Raw genomic sequence first — 22404 nt, 5'->3', positions numbered from 1 at the left:
TAGCCACCTTTAGCTTAGCGGTGGTGACGTGAAGTCATGTGACCGTGCTGTAGTTCCTTTATAACCCAACATTAGCCTCCTTTAGCTTAGCGGTGGTGACGTGAAGTCATGTGACCGTGCTGTAGTTCCTTTGTAGCCCAACATTAGCATTTTACTTCAGAAATCATAAAGTGGTGTTAATATTTTCTGACATAATTTAAAATCCAATGAAAAAAAGCCAATAGGATTCATTCATTGGATTTCAAATATGGCAGAATATATCCTTGCACCACTCTGCTGAAATACTGTCTATAAATGCTATAAACCTAATTAATGTCAATTAAAACAATGTATGCTAATCAGGCAAATTTCCCATATGCTAGTTAGCATCCTGCAGGTTCTTTAGGCTAACTGACCCTCATATGTTTGCTGAGTGTTGTTCAGGATATATTATTGGATATCATTCCATGTTATTATCAAGTGTTTGGACGGTGAAGAACTGGATATTGAAGTGACATTTCCGTATTTTATTCAGCATTCTTTTCGCAGATGTCAAAGGCTTCACTAACCTCTCCACGACGCTGTCGGCGCAGGAGCTGGTGCGAATGTTGAACGAACTCTTTGCACGCTTCGACCGCCTCGCACACGTAAGAGATTCAACTCTTGACCCCGAATGCATGAAGAGTGGTTGTTTTTTTTAAATGCTCGATGTTTGTCCTGTCACCTTTCAGCATCAGACACCCTATAACAGAGACCAGTGGTGGTCCGTTTTGATCTTTAAGTCGGAGCACGCTATACTATAATAAGATACTCTGTACATACTGTATACAAGGAAGCTTTTCCAATTCATTTCATGTTTGGGTTGGACAGGAATGTGGACACAAGAGCAGTACAGAACAGAGGAGGCAGATAAACAAAGAAAAGGCGAGCTTTATTAAACTAAAAGCTGGGACAAAAGCTTCAGGAGCAGGCGAGGTTGAACTAAAGAAAAGTAGAAAACAAAGAGTAGATACACAAGGGTAAGACTAGACACAGCTGGGGAGGGGAGGTGAAACTCAGGGGCAGCAGGTGAACACAAAAAGACAATCAGATCAAAATAAATGTCAGAAATAAAACAGGAAACTAAGATCGAGTCAGTGCGAGGAGGGTTTTGTGCATTTTCCCAGATTAGAGACTTAAAAGTTAGGGTGTGTTCTTCCACTGCACATTTTAGATCTCAGGTTTTGAATGTCAGGTTTGAATTGTGTTTCACATCGAGAAGATGGCATCGAATCACAACTGAACATGACGTTTGCTTTCCACTCTCTTTCTTCAGTGGAGCTAAATAAAGAAACTCCATTAGCCGCATGAATATTTCATTCAGAACAACAGAGGGAATAACTGATCCAGCAGTCGCTCTGTGGGTTTGTCTCATATCAGATCCAGCCGTGCTTCACCGGGCAGGATTTCACGGAAACCGACCCGACAGAACGTGTTTTAATATTTCCATTTTCCATAGAAGATAGATGCGGTGCACCTAATCTTGTATACTATTATTGGAAATGTAGGCATTATTTGAGACCTTTATCTATTTAAATTGTGAATTATATTGCATGTTTCCCCAGGTATCATAAAGCAGCACTGTTTTAGCTTTTAGGTGACCTTAATTGAAGATTTGTGCCGGCAGGAAGGAGAAAATCATTCAAAAAAAACGACACATTTCTCTGTAGAAGTCTTAGGACTAATCTGAAGACATATTCTATGCAAACCTATGATGACACATGTTTGGACTCGGATGCTTATTCTGCATTTACTGACAGAGGCATTCATACAAATCCAGAGACAGATGACACTTCTAAACTGACATTCGTTGATAAATACTGGCTGCAAATCATCTTTCGTCCAATCGTATCGGAGACATTTGTTCGTGCCCGCACATTTCAGAATACATTTGTTTTGATGCATGTTTTGTGTCTTACGGTCATTTGATTGTGTGTGTGTGTGTGTGTTGCAGGAGAACCACTGTCTGAGGATAAAGATCCTGGGCGACTGTTACTACTGCGTGTCGGGTCTGCCGGAGCCCAGACAGGACCACGCGCACTGCTGCGTGGAGATGGGCCTCAGCATGATCAAAACCATCAGGTAACGTCATCATACCGCTGGGATACTCGTTATTATGAAGCTGCTTTCTGGGGTTTTCCTGTCCCTCTCGTGTGTTGTGTAGATTTTTTTTGTGTATGTAAATGGTCTGCAAACTCTAAAATTGAACACTTGCATTTCTAGAGCAGGCTGGGCTCTGGTTTCAGACAGAGGGTGAAAAGAGGTGCTGCAGCACAGGCAGTATGAGAGAACTAAAGAGCTTTTTGAACATTAAAGCACAGAGACATTTCCCAGAGAGAGACGCTCGATATAGGGACAAGAAATCAGACTAACTCTATCTGTGATATACATAGCTGCAGCATTCTTTAACTCTTGCATGTTTTTTTCCAATATTTTTGAGTCACAAAATAAGGACACCTGTCTTTTCACTGCAAATCTGAGAGGATGTATTAAAGCGTGTTTCCCTGGGGGAGTTGGACAGCAGTTATCTGAACGCTTCTCGATCTAATTTCTCGCTGCAGCAAGTCCGTGATGTGACAGCAGCTCCTCTGCAGTGTTTTACATCAGCTTGGTTTAGCCTCTGGCTGTGTTTCTGCAGAATATCACTCACAAATAATACATCAAATCACGAGGTTATATCACACGTCCCTGCATCACTGACACCGCAGAGCAAATGCATTCAGAGATGGCATCATATTTAAGAAATTACACAGGAGCGTTTTCCATAAGCTCACGGATCATGACACATAACGGAGTGTGTAATCTCCCTGTGAGAAAGGAGGGATGTGCAGCAGGAGTAAAGTCGTCACACACACTCGCTGACCCGGCGTTCCGAGCCCGAGGCGATCTCATTTTATTCTCCTCTTTGTGGCATTTTGTCCCCGCTGCCCGAGCATGACAGAGGAGGAGTGTGATGTTTGGAGGAAGGAGGGATTAGTTGAGGGTAAGCTGACAGATCTGCACTGTGTAAAGTTGAGTCAATATGGTGAGCTGCTTACAGAAGACCACTTTGTGCCGCAGCCTGCTGCACATCGCCGTTTTCCATATTTGTGCTGAAATGTTAATTAAAATAACAGAAACATAGGGATCACTGGACGCACTGGTTTGTGTTTATCCAGCCTGGAACCATTCGCCTTCTCCCCCTCTAAACACGGACACTCCGATAACGCCACTTGTGGATCCTTACTTCAATACCAACGTTTAACTCAAGATTTAAAAGGGCAAGTGAAAGGAACGTCTCCTTAATGAACATGATTGTAACATTTAGACAGCAGCAAGCCTCCATTGGACTCCATTGGAACATAGAGACATCACATTGGAACACTCGCATTCCTATTGGCTGGGCTAGACGGCATTTCCCCCTTTTCCATCCTTGAGGTGTTTCCAAAAGGAGATAATAAAGGAAGCACTGGAGCTCCTTCCCTATCCTGGTCCTTTCCCTCTGTTAGGAACCTTTTTGAGAATATTCAACCCGTCACTGACTTCCTGTCCGTCCCACACGTATCAGTGTCGGCTGTCACGCCGCAGTAGAGTCAACACGCCTCAGAAACCTGTGAACATGTTGGTTTGGGCTCGGGGGCTTTTTCTGCTCCAGCAGACTGCGGGGTGTCAGACTGGAGCAGACAGACGCTCTGAATATTGCATAGCAGCATTTCATAATTCATATCACCCTTGTGTTTGTAAATGCAGGTTAATTTACTCCCATTTACTATTCTTTTGATGATGTTTACAAGAGGTGGGGTAATTACGAGTGTAGTGCCTCATTTATCCTCACCACACATGCATATTAATACGAGACACTCTGTGAGGTCAGACACGAGAGCAGAGCTGATACTGTGTTGTTTGATTTCAGTCATATGGATATAAAGCTCTCCTTCTCAGGACTAAATCTGCTTTCCCACATTTACACCCACTGTTATTGCTGTTATGGACTTATGATTCATCATCAGCTGCCTTTCAGAGTGCATTTCAGCTTTAACATTGTATGAATATACCACGGCTTTTCATATGGAAGTACAATCTTTTGTTTTTACTTTACCCCGTAAGGTGGTGTCTGCTTCTACATGAGTCAAACTCTCCTCGACAAATGACCTGTTTTCCTAAGTTGTGTTTTTTTTTCTGGAATTCTCAGAATTAGATTCTTTCTTAAATAATGCGACTTCTTTCCTGAATCCCAAATTCAGACTTTTTTGTCTCAAAACTCTGAAAGTTTTTCTCAACATCTCATAAGTTTTCTTAAACAATCAGCTTTTTCTGAAAATCTGAAAATGTTGAGTTTTCCTGAAACTCTCAGATTTGTGACTTTCTCAAAAATCTGATTTTACTTTTGAAAAGTTATTTCACAGCACCAGGTGTCGATCAGCTCTCCACTGACTTTAACAGCACCTGTCACAAACTCCCAGCATGCCGTTCACCTCACACTCATCAGCGCGGTTATGAAGCATGAAATGAGTCGGCCATGTTTGCTCTTCACACACTGTTATCAGCCTGCTGCTCTTCATTACGTTCAGGGACAATAACGGATGAAATGAGAGACAGATTACCACTTTCACCTCTTCTCCAGGCGCCGCTGATAACCGTGAAATGTTCTGTGTGCTCGTTTCTCGCTGAGTTAACAAACAATGTCTGCGTTGTGTTTTTCGCCAGAGGTCAAACTCATGTATATTAATGTTCTGAATTAATGAACACACACTCAGATTGTGCACAGTGACCCAGAGCTACCCCTGGCATGGTTTAGACATACAAACTAAATACATGAATCTTTGGTGTTGTACTTAAATATACATGTTTACCATCATGACATGATGTCCCTCACTGAGTAATATCATTAGCGCCGGTGTTTTTGAGCGTTTCGTACCATTTATTATTAATTATCTATCATAGTGAAGCTGTAGGGAGGGTCGGTGGTTCAGTCTGCATTCCCATGTGTCCATGAGCAAGGCACCACGACTCATTTTTTATCCTATTTATTTAAAATGAATAAAAATATAAATAAAAAAAGCTTAAAATATTTGATCCTTAAAACCCATCACTAAGTGGACGTTACAGGGGACGAACATTAACTAATTAATATCTAAATAAAACTTTCCCAGATGATTAATTATATTTAATACTATTTATTAATGATACGTTTATATTTAAATACAGACACTACATATCCTAAACAGACATTCTGGTTGAGAAACTTGTCCGTACATGAAACCCTTTAAAAATACATAAACTGTAGAAATAAAACAAAACAAAACAAAACAAAACAAAACAAAACAAAACAAAACAAAACAAAACAAAACAAAACAAAACAAAACAAAACAAAACAAAACAAAACAAAACAAAACAAAACAAAACAAAACAAAACAAAACAAAACAAAACAAAACAAAACAAATAAACAATAAATAAAAAATCTAAGTTTTTTTTTGTTGACAAAAAGATAAGATCCATTGTACTACCACAAAAATTCTACAGCCATAAATGAAAGAAACTGGGCTCCGTATGAACGTGTGCTGAAACATGAATAAAGCCCTCTGTGAAAAACTTCCTGAAACCGGAAAGCTTTTGGCTACTGAGATTTCTGTCTCAGAATAGGTCTTGAAAAAATGCCGATTTTGCCTAAACTTTGTTTCTCCTCCAGATATGTGAGGTCACGTACGAAACACGACATCGACATGCGCATCGGGATCCACTCGGGCTCGGTGCTGTGCGGCGTGCTGGGCCTCAGGAAGTGGCAGTTCGACGTCTGGTCCTGGGACGTGGACATCGCCAACAAGCTGGAGTCCGGAGGCATCCCCGGGTCAGTGAACACATCAGATCTAAGATTTTCTGAACAGGATTTCACCTTTTATTGGATTGTTTGCTGCGCAGAATTAACGGTACAGTCCCTTTTTAAAACATGGAGATGAAAGTGTGTTTGTGGACGCTTTTCTTTAATGACCCGCTCTCTCTTCAAATGCTATTCATCTTTTTTCTCAAATGTAAGACTTTCAAGATTCAAGACTCAAGAAGCTTTATTTATCCCGAGGGAAATTGAGGTGCAACAGTTCAATACAAAGAAGGAAGGAGAAATATATACTCAATATAACTAAACTACTAAACATACATCAAATATTACTAAGTATAAACTAAATGTATCAACAATAAGAGCAGCTTTGCAAATATGAAATAGTGAAGTAGTGACAGTAACTACGTAGGTGTATACAATATACAACAACACGTATAGTGCAAATGGCAGTACAAGTAATAAGATCACTAATGAAACTAAGCTGAATACTAAATACTGAATAAAGTGACGTGACTTCTTCTGAACATCAAATAATGACGACTCTTTTCCTACAAATTCTTACTTTTTTTCAGAAAATCTCAAAATGATAATTGTTCTTAATAATTCGTTTTTTCTGAACACCTTTATTTAGTTTGTGTGGAGAGTATCGGAGTTACTGCGGTGTCCTTTTTAAATTAAGATAAATGTGTGTTTGTGGATGTTTTGATTTACACTGATGGGATATGTTGCTGCCATCACTTTGAAGTTTCTCTGCCAAACGTGTTTTTAACCCTGATGTTTGGCGTGGAAAGAGAGGGAGATTATTTCTCAAACTGCAGGATTTAAACATCCTGCCAGCAGCCTGACCTGTGCTCTGGGTCAACTCTGTTACATAACAAGGAGGGATGAAGCCACGGACAGAAGATATCTGAATGTCTGAGGATGTTCACCGGACACATCACACACTCTACAATGAGTGTGTACTGGACCTGTCTCTCAATCCGTTGCAGTTTAATCCCAGACTGTAAAGGAAGGAACAAAGTACAAGCTAAAGAGAGTGTGTGAGAATTGGAGAGGGCATATTGGACTCAATAATACTGTAATGGGATGCTTGTGTCGCTATGTGTCTGTTGGATGGGTTGGCGTCTCCTAGCTAACATGTTGAGGTTAAAGTCTGTTTATGTCTCAAGGGTTTTATAAAGTTTGTCTGCCCCCTAGTGGCCAAAAACACACTTACTCCAGCTTTAAAGCAGGATGTTTTCCATATGCTCAAATAGATCTGACTGTTGTTTTCCCGTCCCTGCTCCAGGAGGATCCACATCTCCAAAGCCGCTCTGGACTGTCTGAACGGAGACTACGAGGTGGAGGAGGGCCATGGGAAGGACCGCAACGACTTCCTGCGCCGCCACAACATCGAGACGTACCTCATCAAGCAGCCGGAGGAGAGCATGCTCAGCCTGCCGGAAGACATCATGAAGGAGGCGGCGAGCTCCTCCGACCGCCGGGCCAGCAGCACCACCTTCAACGAGGCGTCCTGGAGCCCCGAGCTGCCCTTCGACAACATCGTGGGGAAGCAGAACGTAAGTCCCGCCGCTCCTCATATTAAGCTCTGTATCACAATGTGGGAAATGTTCATCTTGATGGGAAACTTGCTCTGCGGTTAAGGATTAATCTGTCATTCAAATTTGTATTTCTTGCTAGAAAACTGTATTTTCTAGCAAGAAATATGTGACAAAATCAGTCCAATGAAGTCCAATGAATCAGTCCCTGAAATGCTTCCATTAACCAGTCTTCAAACACTACCGGACCCTTCGCTATGATGTGTGTCCTGGTTTGACATCTTCCTAAGTATATCCTAAAGCTTGTTAGTAAACTTGTCTTGCGGAGAAGGGTTTCATATCCTCAAAGCCAAGACTTTGTTTAAGAACAACCAAAAACCCAAGAATAACCCTGATAGGAGTTTTGGATGTCCACGATTATCTCAAAATGATCCGTAGCCACATCCCACTGACAGAGCGAGTCACATACGGGGTTGGAATCTCAACCGTTTGTCCAACTCTTTAACCCAAAACGAGTGAAACCCTCCGCCTGCAGACAGATTTTAATCCTCCGCTGCAGGACGAGGTGCTTCCTTAAGATGGGCGTTTCTTTGCAGCATCTTCTCAGTTGCCTGTTTGTCTGTTGTTCTGTTTTCCTGGGAATGAGTTTTCTGGAGAGATTGTGTTACCGTGGTTCACATCGCCTGCCTGTGTGTGAAGGAGGATGAGCTTCTGATTGTGTGCGACACATATAAACATCCTCTTCATCCCTTTTCATTCGTCCTGATCCAACAAATCCACCCCACAGGCTTCATGTTGACATTCTTTATGTTGTTTAGGTAATCTAGCTATTGAGTGAAAGTCCCGTTCATTTTACCCAGCATGGCGTTAGAAGGAACCCATTCCTCAAAAACCTCCCTGCCAACTTTCTAATACTCATATCTGCAGCATGAGAAGAAAAGGATGTGGAGACTCAATCAACCCAAACCATATCTTATCATGTAATGGTTCATATGAGAGAAGATTCACATGGTCTGCCGGGTCTGACTTTGGCACAGAACTGAAAGTAAGACAGTGCAGACTTTGTGTCTTCACCTGCACCTTCACTTATTGTATGCCCGATGCGTTGTTTCTGGGTTCTGGGATACACGGGTCTTACCCTGACTCTAATTGAAAGTATCGCGTATCCCTGTATGCAGATGATGTACTGTTTTATTTGGACAACACCTACAGAGTCTTTTCCATTACTGATTGATCTGCAGATTGTTTTCTGTTGTTGTTTTGTTCTGGAGAACATTAGAGCTCATGCTGTCTTCTTCAAAAAGCTTATTTAGGTCGAAAATCAAAGCATATTCAGTTTGCTCTACTGTCAGTCTGGGCAAAGGCTCAAATTCCCCTCATAATAAAAGATGTTGTTAAAAGAGGTCCTCATCCGTCCCTCTTCCGACCAGGTGTTATCTATTGGCCAGCCTGGGGAGAGTTTGATTTTCGTTATCCATCTGATGTGTTTTGCTAATCTAAAGTCCAGTTAGGAAGCTGATGGTTTCGCAGGGCTTAGGTTTTATGCTTTCAAGACGCTTTTCTGTTTTATATTATATAAAAGTGAATGTCTTTGGGTTTTGACCCCCAAATGAAGACATTTAAACCTTGGACGTTTCATTACAGAGTGGTGCAGTGATATACATTTACAGGGCTAACCGATAGTTAGATAGATCTCCCTGGTTCCCTCCACAAAGATCCAGTGGGATTTCTCCATGGGATTTCGGATTATGTCAGAAATAAACGCTTATGATACTTTGACGTTTAGTTCAGCAGGATAATCTCCACATACTAACACAACTTTCTGATTTATGAAGTAAAAAGCTAATGTTGGGCTATAAAGGAACTACAGCATGGTCACATGACTTCACCTCTCCACCGCTAAGCTAAAAGAGGCTAACATTGGGCTATAAAGGAACTACAGCACGGTTACATGACTCCACCTCTCCACCGCTAAGCTAAAAGAGGCTAATGTTGGGCTATAAAGGAACTACAGCACGGTCACATGACTTCACGTCACCACCGCTAAGCTAAAGGAGGCTAACGTTGGGCTATAAAGGAACTACAGCACGGTCACATGACTTCATGTCAGCACCGCTAAGCTAAAGGAGGCTAATGTTGGGCTATAAAGGAACTACAGCACGGTCACATGACTTCACGTCACCGCCGCTAAGCTAAAGGAGGCTAATGTTGGGCTATAAAGGAACTACAGCACGGTCACATGACTTCACGTCACCACCGCTAAGCTAAAGGAGGCTAACGTTGGGCTATAAAGGAACTACAGCACGGTCACATGACTTCATGTCAGCACCGCTAAGCTAAAGGAGGCTAATGTTGGGCTATAAAGGAACTACAGCACGGTCACATGACTTCACGTCACCGCCGCTAAGCTAAAGGAGGCTAATGTTGGGCTATAAAGGAACTACAACACGGTCACATGACTTCACGTCACCACCGCTAAGCTAAAGGAGGCTAATGTTGGGCTATAAAGGAACTACAGCACGGTCACATGACTTCACGTCACCACCGCTAAGCTAAAGGAGGCTAATGTTGGGCTATAAAGGAACTACAGCACGGTCACATGACTTCACATCACCATCGCTAAGCTAAAGGTGGCTAACGTTGGTCATGTCGTCTCATTGAGACACGTTAAATTCACCAGTTGAGATATTTACTGACTTATTTTTTTTTCTAGGTACAAAACATTGAAATCTCTTCAGCTTGTGATTAAATTATATGCACACTGTGAAATCTTGCTCCAATTGCAATGTGTGTCAAATGTGCAGAGCCACTTGTTGTTGCCTCACAGTGAACTCTGCATTACTTCCTGTGTTTACTGTATCTGAGGATAGCGCAGCTCCCCGTCGGTCAACAGCTCAAGACACTGATGCAACCATGTGTTCAGAATCAGAGGAATGTTTTCTTTTTCTGACGATGCCACTTCTTTGTCTCTGGCTCAATGAAAGGCTGTCAGGACAGTCATTGCAGGGATTGTCTCTTTGCATATTAAAGGCTTCTCGTAGGCGTCTTTTATGTGGTCGCTCGGAGCTGAATGGCTCTCTCTCCAGTGTTTCTCTGTCCTCCGGGTCCCCGTCCTCCCATCTTGTTAGTCTGATTCACTTTTCAGCATCGCTGGATTGAGGACAAGGTGGATTATTAGAGCATGTGTTTCAGTCAGAGGTTAACAACGGGAGCAGGGCTGCACAAGTAGGTTACCTTAATTCAATTTCAAGGAGGTACCATTTTGGTATTGAAGTACAATAGGGTAAATTAGTGTTGAAATCATTTAAATGAAGTATTGTGTTACTGCAGAGATATCCTAGCCTACAAGTTGTACTCCACAGACCTTACATACATCATCTATATGCTAAAAGTGTGTGAAAATATACACTATTTAAGCATGGTGAAATCCAGAAAGCACTGTGCCTTCTGTGAATTGGGAATGACATGAATGCATGCAGTACTTAGTGAAATATGTATAGCAGTTTCGTACACAGGTTGCAGCTCAATGTACTTTAGAAATCTGGCACAAAAGACAAGAAGGAAATAAGATAAGTTCAAAAGTCAACAGAAGGATGATCAAAGATGGTTCAGTTACAGCTAACAAATCTCTCAAGTCATCCATGAAACGAGAATGAAGTCTAGTGACGAAGCGAACCCTTTTTCCCTTGTTCAGTCTAACTCACAGAGAACAGCAGACAAAAGCAGCTCTTAAATTTGAAAGAAGAGGATGTTTGCCGTTCTTTCTCGATAATTGAAATCGTTAGGGACTCATTTTTTCCCCAACAACTAAATCTTTAGTCCATATACACAACTAAACCAAAACAGGATCAATGTGAATGATTTACCCCTCGTTTCTCAACTGAAGACGCTGATTGTTCTGCACAATAGTCCTTTTAATCAAGAGCACAGTGACGGTACAGATGCAAGCTGACGTAGATTTGAAACACTCCCATTAACCTCTGCCTGCAGACGAGCAATAAAGAGCAACGATCCATCTTCTTCACACCCGTAACGCCCCATCCCCGATCATCCTGTGTTTTATTGTGAAGCACACTGATGACCGTTGAATCACAGATCATCATATCCCGTCCGTCTCTGCGTTTATGGGAGCTCTCGTCCAGACGCAGGGATTTGTTTGAAGGAGCTCTTGAGTGGCTCTCTGTCCTCCCCTCTTTCACGCTTCACCGTGTGCCTGATGGCTCCCATGATGCACTGCTTTCACCTCAAAAGTAGGTTATGTGTGTTTCCTCTGAAGACCCGGTAACTCAGTGTGTGTATGCTGGGCAAGCCAAAAGGAAATGGTCCCATTTGGATCTGTCTGTTCCATTTAAAATGTGCCGTAACACAGGTGACAACACTTCAGTAATACGAGACAACATGTTCTCTCTGATTGGATCCAGTTCAGCTTCTGTGCTCCAATCACAGGCCAATCACACCCTGTGTATTTTATAGAAATGGCTTTACTTCCTGTAGAAGAAGATGGATTCAGTTCTGGGTCTGCTGTTCTGATTGTAAATCCTGCCAAGATGTTCTTATTCCCAACTCCCCAAACTGCCCTACGCTTTAAAATGGGACGGTCAAGATCCCCCTCTAGCGTCAGGTTCAGACATGTCAGGGACGGCTTCAGTTTCCGCTTGAGACATGCATAAAGTCTCTGTCAAAATAAAGTTCTAACGTAGGTTTACTAATAAATGTTTGGTTCCGGCAGCAAACGTACAACGCTAGGAAAACTATCTTTAAAAATGTTCGGCATTAATTAACTTCATAGGGTACCGTAATTTATAGACAGTTAAAATGAGACAAGGGACAAGGACAGCAGTCTCCTTTGTTTGTTTCCACTATATAAACTGTCCCCCTTCAGTCCAATAATGGTGGGAGTAGGTTTATATTTGAGGCATTTCAAAGCCTGGTGCTTCTCCTACTGACTTTAAAGAGTGACCTAGGAGGGTTTTTTGACGAGATGGCTATTCAACTGGTCGGTGTTGCTGCTGCACTTGCAGAATGAGTCGTTTATGTACCGCTGCTGTGATCGTAGCCGGACTGGTGTTACATCAGCACCCTTAGGTTCACATTGATCTCACTTACCGTCAATAGTTTCAGCTAAAAGTTTCAAGTGAAACTGTTGGGTTGTTGGCTGATGGTGCTTCACGGAAAGTCAGGGAATCAGCAACTTCCTTCAGGATTCATCCATGAATATACCGTTACTGATGAATTGTATATATTTTCATGGCCAATAGTTGGAGAGGCGGTGTTCAGGACCTTTCAATTGCCCCTCAGCGTGTTTGTTGTTTCCTGCCTGCTCCCAATCTTTTGAAGAGCACCTTTTCCAACAATGTAGGCGTGAAGTTGAGTAAAAGTAAGTCAACCAAGCATCAGAGGCATCCTCTGATACGGCTGCGTGCACTCACACACTCTGATCTACCCGTCGCCCCCCTGCCTCCACTTGCCCTTTCTCTAGCATCATATGTTGGCATTTCCACGACACAAATACGGTATGTTATTCATACGTATCATACATGTTACCCCACACCGCTGCCCCCGTACAGCTCGGGGAAACATCACACTGAAATCCCAGAGAAATGTCAGCGGTGGAAGCATGTGCCCTTTAGGCCTGGCTTCCTCAGCGACGTGCACGCCAGAAACAATCATGGCAGCGCGGCTCAAAACCCGTGCAGTGATGCTAACATGTTGTTGGGGTTATAAAGCAGCCAATGGAGCGTTAGATTTCTGATTCAGAGCGGCTGCATCAACGTCATGCCTTCCATATCCAAACAGGTTCTAGTATGAGACACAACTGAGCTTTTATTTTGACTTAGAGACCCTATCACGCCCTCTCCTGTAGTGTGTTAGACAGGTGCGTGTAAATGGTCTGCAAAGGCTCAAATCCATGTCTTCCACCCAGATGGAGGTGGAAAGTGCAACAGCTACCTTAATAATGAAGGGATTTCTGTTACTTGTGCTGAATTATGGGTAAGGAGTGAAGAGGTAGGATATAGTTTTGAAGGAGTGTGTGTTTTTCTACCCTACTGCTTTTTTATACCTTAATCAAACGGGAAGGAACAAGGTCGTACATCCACACAGTTGTTTGAAATTTAATTGGCAAATGTATCATGTGCAGATGATCAAAAAACCCAATTAGAGTCGTACCCTACACCCAACGGGAAGTCCGCTATTTTACATTTCATGTGCAATTTTCACTTTTTTTAATGTGGCTAATTAGGGAGGATGTTATTGTGGATGGTTGGGTCAAACTAAAACAGGACCTTTAGTGTCCAGAGTGAAGCCAAAACTCCATCTGACTCATCTTAACTTAAAAAATGTAACGTTTACCACACGTTAGAGTCTACTGGACCACCCTTTAGGCTGAAAACTGACGCTAAAGGAGTTCTCAATGTCATGAAAAGGGAAAGATCTTCAGTTGGGATGAGTTCAGTGAGAGTATGGGTGTTTAAAACAAATGTTGTCCTTTTGGATTGTAGTTGAGTGTTTGTCTGGTTTGTTTGTCTGATAAATGTGTCAGTTTCTTGTGATGTGAGAGACACCCATCGTTAGTGATTGTTAACCAGTCATTTATAATCTCCAGGTAGCTCTGATGAGACTTGAATCTGCGTGAAATGAAGACCAAGTAAAAGAGAAAGGGAATCCAGTGTTCCAGAACATCAATTCTGTGTGAAAATGAACTTTTAATGATGTCAGTTTGATGGATTTCATTCTGAAAGTGTTGCATTAGGCGAGACGAGGTGACACGTTTGATTGGCCCGGAGTCGGTGATGTATTTCTCACGCACATCACACATTCTTCCCACAGTCCCGTTAAAGGCTGCAGGCTCTATAGGGCTCCGGCACTCCGAGGGGTGATTTGTCAGGACACGCCGCGGGACTGCTTCCTCACGGCTGAGGGTGGAGAGCTGATGTCAAAGACTCTGACCCTCCTGTAGCCTCTTCTCTTAGCTCTTTCTGCAGCAGGAGCTCACTGTGACTTCCTTCAGATCACACTCAATGGCACTGGTGTCGTGATTTGCGTTATTCTGTTCTTACCGGAAACTGTAAACTATATTTAACACTTTGGTTGTTTTAATTGTGTTGTTAATTGGTGAGACAGTAATTGCTAACTCCCTTTATTATCTTAAAGCTCATTACAGAGGAGATATTTAGCTCCTTTTTCTAGTTGGTCTTTGTATTTTGTCTCTCCACCGTGACATGCTTTAATGTTCACAAAGTTCTTCCCTTTTAGGTTAGCTGGCCGGCTGTGTTGTGATTGGTCAACAACTTCTAGAGGTCCCGCCCCTTAGCCTATCACGTACAATGTAGCCAATATGAGCATGAGTGTTACATAGTGATGTCAATATGTTCTGGAATTAAACAAAGGAGTCCAATGGAGTTGTTTCAGGCAGGGGGGGTCGGGAACACAAGGATGTTAGCCTTTGTAGACCATTTACATGCACTAAAACAAATACAACACACTACAGGAGAGGAAAACAAACCCAAAAGCATAAAAGGGCCTCTTTAATGTATCGGATAATTGATCTAGCTAACTAACTAGCTAATGCACAACACTGGGGCTCTTTATCGTTACGCTCATTGAGTGCGGATCATTTCTGCTGTAGAACAAAACCATCGTACATGCTTTTTACTGTGAGCGTTAACCTACAGTCCACGGTCCTTTCTGGGAAAACTGAGATTCAAACGGTGTTACTGAGAAGCAAAACAACACCACGGTGTAAAAGAGTGCCGCTAACATCTCAGCCAGGAGGTGAAAGCCAATGACAGGGTCTCCAAACAATGGTCCACTTTGTTTTAGTTATAGTCCTCTAACCGGTACTATGTGGTCATTGTGTCTGAACATCGTTTAGTCCTACCCATAGCGCTGGAGGTAACACAGTCATTTGTTTATTGTGTACTTGCTGAAAGGAAGCTCAGATATGGATCTGTTTAGGAGACACATGACCTATGTTTCCCAGTAAAGCGATTGGTTATCCCCCTTACTTAGATCCTCTTTGTGTTCAAGGACTCTCTGATAATACAATGTGGAGTCAGATAATTAAACGTAGAAGACAAACGATACCCAAACCTCGTCCTCTGTGAGACAGTCATTTGAATTTGGTCTTTTCTTCTGACACAAAGGCTGTTTTTCAGTGGTTAATTCCCAAGTGTCAGATGATGGAGCACCCTTTATTGTACTGAGCTAAGCTATGATTAAATACATAAATTCAGTGTGATACAAGTGAAACACTGACTGGTATTTTGCTCCGACGGGTAAACCCCATTGATACACAAACGTCTCCAAATGATGTATTATTTCCTCCACCAGAAGTTTATTTTCGACCTTTTTATTGGTGTATAAGTAACGCTTGTATAGCCAGCAGCGCAGTCCTTTTCAAACATGAGTAAAAATGACCTTGAGTTTATTATTTATTGTCATTTTGAGAGGCTGGACAGGAAGTGATACGGTGGTAAATTAAAAGCTTGTAAACCAAATATTATTTTGTCATTCAATTCATTTTACAGCCGTGTTAATTAAAGTGCTGCAACCGTGTCATGTGTGAGGACATAAAGCACTTCAATGGGGGCCCAGTTTATGACGATGTGATTGCTTTACCATCATTCACTTACTAATGATTAATGCAATTAAATAAATGTGATTCTTGAGTTTATTTGTCCAGATCTGTAGCATCCAAGCCGTGTCTCTGTTCTCAGCTTCATGCTTGATATTTATTTGTCCTCTGGTTTGTGCATTCACTCCCAGCCCTTCCCTTTGCCATGCTCATGTATTATATTTAATAAGAACAAGCTTCGTCGCCACTAACACGGACACACACTGCGAGTGAATGAGAGATGCATGACTTGTCCGACAGCGAGCGTTTGCATTTTGCTCTCCCCTTTCTCCCCTTTCTCAGCCTGCCTTGATTTTCTTTCAATGAATGTATGTGTGTTGTTTCCATTTGTAACTGTGAATGAAACCAAGAGGGGGGACAAAGCAGGTTCATTCTAAGTGCATGTGCTTTTCCCCCCCTAGACTCTGGCTGCCCTAACGAGAAATTCGATAAATCTGCTTCCAAACCATCTCGCACAAGCTTTGCATGTCCACTCGGGTCCTGAGGAAATTAACAAGCGAATAGAGAGCGCCATCGACTTACGGAGTGGCGATAAGTTGAGGAGAGAGCATATCAAGCCTTTCTCTGTGATGTTTAAAGACTGCAGCCTGGAAGAGAAGGTAGCTGGGGTTTTAGACAGATTCCTGTTTTCATTTTGATTTCTCTCTCCCTCCTCATATTCCTAGATGGAGATTTCAGGAGCAAAACAAGAACCAATTCTGCCTTTTCTTCCCTATCATGAGTAAGCTAAAGGCTCTTGAGACACGATTATGCTTTAAAACCAATGGCGTAGCCGAGTCCCATTGTGAAATGAAAGGGGAATGTCCAATAAGTGTCCAGGGTCGGTTCTTTCCTCCATTTGGTCCAGCAGTGTATGGAGTCTGCAGAGTGCCAATTAAAAATAATGAACGGCTTTTAATTATAGTCGGTAAATAAATACATGCAAACAAAAGACAATTTGCACCAATAAATTAAAGGTACAAATGAATGACAATGTGCACGCTTTCTTAATTACATTATACATTATAAGAAGGTCAGATTATTATTATGAGGCTCCGTTTAGCATTTATTTATAAAGAATGATACACTGTTCTCATTTTTAATAAGCTTTTTTACTTAATCAAGTTATGGACTTAATGTTTTTAAGATCCAATTTTCAGAGCTTAGAAACCTCATGGAGTCTCCACCATTCAAATTCACCTCCTGAGGAAGAAAGGGGTGCATTTGAAACCTTTACTTTAGCTAAGTTAGCGCTCACAAGGTCAAGGAAACATCTCATGGTATTGAACATTTTAATGAGTTATAAAGGTATACAGATTCAGCCGTTACACTCCAGGCTCCATACTCGTGTTCATGAATAAAAACAGCCAAACTAAAGGAGAAGGTCTTTACCGTTACTCACGCTTAATTGGGATTGGGTCAGCTTGGCGACACATGGAGTATCTGCAGCGCTGATTTGTTTTACCGAGATTGAAGAACGTCCTTCAGTTTACTCATGACCCAGCGTCCATGCCCCATGGACCTGTTCCCCTTTAACCACCTTCACTGCTTTTTTCTTGTACAGAAAACCGTTGCATTCACAAAAGGAAATAGCTTCTCTGAGAGCTTTGTCGGAAAAATGACTTACATATATGACGTTACTGTGAGACATCATTTCTAAACTACTGCTCATATTGACTTCAAAATCTAGGGAACAGTACCAACTATTAATCATCAATCATACCTTAGTTCTTAATATGCAACACACAGCTGTAAGGTCAACCAATAGCAACAAACCCAAATACCTTCCTTTCTGTTTCTACAACGATACCTCAAATATCAGGCAAAGTCGAGGGGGAATGTGTAAGAAATGGGACAGAAATAACCATTTGCTTCATTTAGTCTTACTAGATATGTGGATTATCTTCAATCACAAGCTACAGCAAGCACTCATATACTGTGATATGCAACATGTATAACAGTGTCAGTATAGTTTAGATAAAGCCAATGGATGGGAAATTAAAGTGGAAAACAGGAGAAGTTTACTCTGATTCCTCTGTGGTTTGAAGGCAGGGAGAGGAGCATACATTCTGTCGTTGTGTTAATTTACAGCTGAAATATTGGCTGAGAAATTCCAATAATGAGATGTGAATTTGCTCATGATATATGGAAGTCACAGACACAGGAAAATGGGTCAGAAGGTCTTTTTCTTTGTTGAATGCAGTGCACTACCCTAGATTGTAATCCCGCTTTCCCCCCATTTGTTAACGCTCACCTTTGCCTTTGAGTTTTGGTTGACCTCTTCAGTAAGTGTGCAGTGATTTGCTGTTGGCCTTCCTCATATTTTGTATTTTGTTGAAGCATCCTCTTGCTAATTTCCCAGCGTCCTTTGAGAAAGAGACAGAGCGAGGCAGCAAGGGTCATGTTGGGGGGGGGGGGGTGTTTACATTTGAGGTGAGTCAGATTTTTTCGTGACTCATAAATTTAGAGTCTTACAGAACATCAGTGCTGCTGCCTGCATCATAACAGACCGTTAGATCCATCTCAAGTTTCTTCAACATCCGACCAGGGACATCTAATCCTTTCCAATGATCACTTTGGACTCTAAAATGTAAAATACAACCGTCTAATCTTCACAAATTAACTCGACTTTGATCCTTTTCCGAGCATCAATGCAATTTGCAGAAGTATGAAGCTATTGCTAACGCTAATCGCATCACTTCAATGCCACGGCTACTGAGTGAATCTACCTAACAGTTAGCAATAGTGCTAGTGTAGCAGTCAGACCAGCCTCACTTGTTAGCAACCCCCTTTTTTTAGGACTGAAAAATTCAAGATGGAAAGTAAATCCAACACCTTTAAAGCTTTTTATTCTTACCAAAACCAAATGACTCTGAGATTAGGGAACAGGAAGGGCTAAAATGCTAACTAAGTACCCTGTGCTAGGACTCCTACAGCACACTATTAAGGCTAGTTTTAAGGTAAAAGCAATGTAGTGGTGCAGGAAAAGCATCAAGTCACTCAAGAGAACCTCAACTGGATTTCATTTTACTAGCTTAACACAAATGCACTTGTTTGCTTTTGTTGATTTTCTGGTCGTTTACTGAGCTGCCAGGGCTACAAACCTCGTGAAAATCAAGGTCTTTATCAGATATTTCTCGAATCTTCATCATCTAAATTATCTTTGCAGCTGTCTTATTTATTTTGGTGCAGCACTCAATGTTTGTGTCTGACTCAGCTAACGGCTAACAGCTAGCATTGTGATTATCAGCTTCGTACCTTCCCCAGGACCCTCAGCTCGCCCCCAACCCCACCCCACCCCACCACCCCCCGGCTCCTGTCTCTCTCTAGCGCTTGTCGTAGAGCTGTTAAAGCGTCTGTGGCGGTGCTGTGGTGTGTTTGAGGTGCGTTCAGTGTTCTCTGTTTGTCTGAAAACTTGTTTCTCCGTCTTCTCCTCACCTCCGTTTTTTCCCTCCTCTCTATCTGTTCTTCTTCTTCTCCTTCTTTACGGCGCAGTATTCCCAGATGAGGGACGAGGTGTTCAAGTCCAACCTGGTGTGCGCCTTCATCGTGCTCATCTTCATCACCACCATCCAAGGCCTGCTTCCCTCTGCCAGGTAATATAGACTTACTGTAAGCATAACGGGGGTGCAACCCCTATTCCGACATGCCTCTATTCCGACATGCCTCTATTCCGACATGCCTCTATTCCGACATGCCTCTATTCCAGTGTTGTGCTAACATATTCAAAGATAGCTTCATTAAACGCCTATTTTTATGACGTTTACTAACGCACATTATAAGAACTTGAATGAATTAGTTCACATTTGTGTCTGATCGCAGACATCACTGTAAATGCACGGGCATGTTCCATCAAAACGTACAACGTTCTCTTTTGAAACGCATCGAGAGTTCCCCCAATCTGTGGTGCCGCTTAACCAGTATGACGCGAATGTTTGGACTTGATGCGCAATGCATGGCGGGCAACGGAGGTTCCGCCATGAGGAGAGGTTGGTTGTAGTCTGAAGTGTCAACACTGCTCCGCAAGCGTTACCCATGAGGGACTTGCAGCACAGCGCTAGGCATCAGAACTGTTCGAAAGAAGGCTGAGCTCGAGAAGATAGAGTCAATGTCGTGAGAGTAAGCGGCATTTAACACCACAACAAGTTGGCATTTGTGATTGTGATTGCGTTACGTCTGTTTTTTCCGATTTTGCCTCTAACATTAAAAGCAATGTTACCTGTTCAACAAAGACCCTGACGCCAACACTATTCTATTGTTATGAGAATTGTCACACCTGCCAGCAAAAACAAGTTACGACATCGGACTACTGCCTTCTCGAAGTTTCCACGACACCTTGAAAATAAATAAAACGGACCTATCCAATTTGAAGCTCATCAAAGTTTTTTCATTTCTAAACACAGAGTCTTTTGTTTTAATATGCTAATATATAGTAAAAACAATCATACTTTAACTGTGTTATCTGATTAATGAATTATAATTTCTTGTCCCATTATGTTAATGGTTTCTTGTTGTTATGCTAACAAGTTTTCACACCTGTTTATAAAGACACCAGCTTAGTATAGTTATTACAATGTCACAATGAGAGGCTTTTCAAAGAACAGATTTGGGTGAATTTCTAGCTCGTTAGGTGCCAAATAATAATTATTTAATAACGTAAAAATAGTGAGATGAATAAACTTGAACTTTTGAACGTCAAAAGTAAATCCTGAACCATATCAAGTGAAATCTGTTCTGAGCATGTAGCAGCACTTGAGCAGTCATGAATAGCTTAACGGGATGAAACTGCTCAGTTATCAGGACCAATGCTCATCCAGCACAATTTTATATCCGCCAACTTTCGTACATACTGAATACTGCAGGCTATGGAAGATGTTTTCCTTTGAATTTTTATTATGTGTATCGTTAATCCAAACTACATTTCAACTTTGTTTAAATGGTAACACAGCCATGGTTTTGTGTGGATGCCTTAATGTGGCACTCACAAGTTGTTGTTGTTTTTGCCATTGTGGTTTCTGCGATTGCAAGGGGTCCAGTCTCAAATCCTCATACGATCCCATCGAGTCTGCCCTATTACAGCGGAGGAATCAAGGTCTGCCTTGGCTGGAGTGCGCTGGAGAGACGTGGAGGAGTCATGCTCATCCGATCCCGGCAGCCATGATCAAATGAGCGACTCCAGAGCGGAGAGGGGGTGTATGTGTGTCTGACCGTGTCCAACATCATCGAAGCTAGAAGGGCGAGCTGTCGTCTTGAACCACGACCATTTCATGTTATTTGACAAAGTGAAGTGTCCTCTGAGACCCAATAGACGTCAAATCGGAGAGGCATGAACCCGACACGTTCAGTTTGAGATTTTTGATTTGCTTTGCTGTTTCGTCTTGTTTTTTTTCTCCAATTTTGACCTTCTAAGTCATACAAAGGCAGGAACTGATGTACCTGTTCACAAAAGGACGCCTACTGTCCACCATAAGTAGTATTAGATATGAGACATTTTCACACCTTCAGCAAAGAACCAAAGTCTCACCCGCCTCCAGGTTAGCTTCTGTTGCATTAGCTTTCCGTTCTAAGAGCTTTTTCTCACAGACACTTTCTTTGAAACTCAAGAACATCATAAAGAACAGGACAAATAACTCTTCATAATTTGAGCTCTATAAAACAGGCTATTTTTACTTTTAAAGACAGAGTTCTTTTGTCTTACAGTTATGCTAATTAGCTGTAGCTAACAGAACACACACTGACCATGTAAGCTGTGTTTCTGACTTAAATGTATATATCTTCTTGTCCCCATTTATGTTTCAATGAGTTTCATGATGTTAAAGAAGGTTAATTGCAACGTTTTCACTCATTCACTGGTTTTTGATCACATAGACACAGCTTGGCTTTAGTTTACATTACATGTCACTTATTAGAGGCTTCTATCCAAAGCTAACAAAGCAATTTGGGGTGAAGTGTCTTGCCATGTTTAGCGCCAAAAGTAATACAACTATCAACATGTAATATAGTTATAGTGCTGTTATGATCGAAGTAGATACCCATTACTGTTTGAGGACGAAAAGTAAATCCTGATACCAGTACTCCAGGGAAATTCTGTTTCGACCAGCATGGAGCAGTCAGCTCGGCGGGTCATCGAATATTTGCTTCACGGAGATTGAAGAACGTCGTTCAGTTTACTCAGGACCCAACGTCCATGCTTCACTATAGCACATATTTCTATATCTCTGCAAAACTTTGATACAAATACATGAATATTGCAAGGCTAATGGAACAGAGTGTTGTTACTCTGAGAAGGTATTTTAATGATAGGGTATCCAGTTACCCAATCCAAACCTAAAATCAACCTTTTTAAATGGCTAACCCTGACCCAATGGTTTTGGTTAGTGGTCTCCTTAAATGTGAAACGCCTCAGCCGACAGCTGAT

At 41.9% G+C, this 22404-nt stretch overlaps 1 protein-coding gene across 1 annotated transcript in view; it reads left to right on the top strand.

Annotated features, from left to right (window-relative positions):
• Nucleotides 1-22404, top strand: part of adcy8 (adenylate cyclase 8 (brain)) — an 86921-nt gene that overhangs the window by 38610 nt on the left and 25907 nt on the right. The window contains 6 exon segments of the mRNA XM_063886878.1: nucleotides 515-626; nucleotides 1973-2100; nucleotides 5688-5846; nucleotides 7123-7393; nucleotides 16409-16606; nucleotides 19482-19582. Of these exon segments, the coding sequence (XP_063742948.1) occupies nucleotides 515-626; nucleotides 1973-2100; nucleotides 5688-5846; nucleotides 7123-7393; nucleotides 16409-16606; nucleotides 19482-19582 (969 nt within the window).

This window comes from Eleginops maclovinus, chromosome 6, assembly GCF_036324505.1.
Source record: "Eleginops maclovinus isolate JMC-PN-2008 ecotype Puerto Natales chromosome 6, JC_Emac_rtc_rv5, whole genome shotgun sequence".
NCBI classification, from domain to species: domain Eukaryota; kingdom Metazoa; phylum Chordata; class Actinopteri; order Perciformes; family Eleginopidae; genus Eleginops; species Eleginops maclovinus.
Note: the sequence above shows the minus strand (reverse complement) of the source record. Positions and strands in the feature narration are given on the sequence as shown.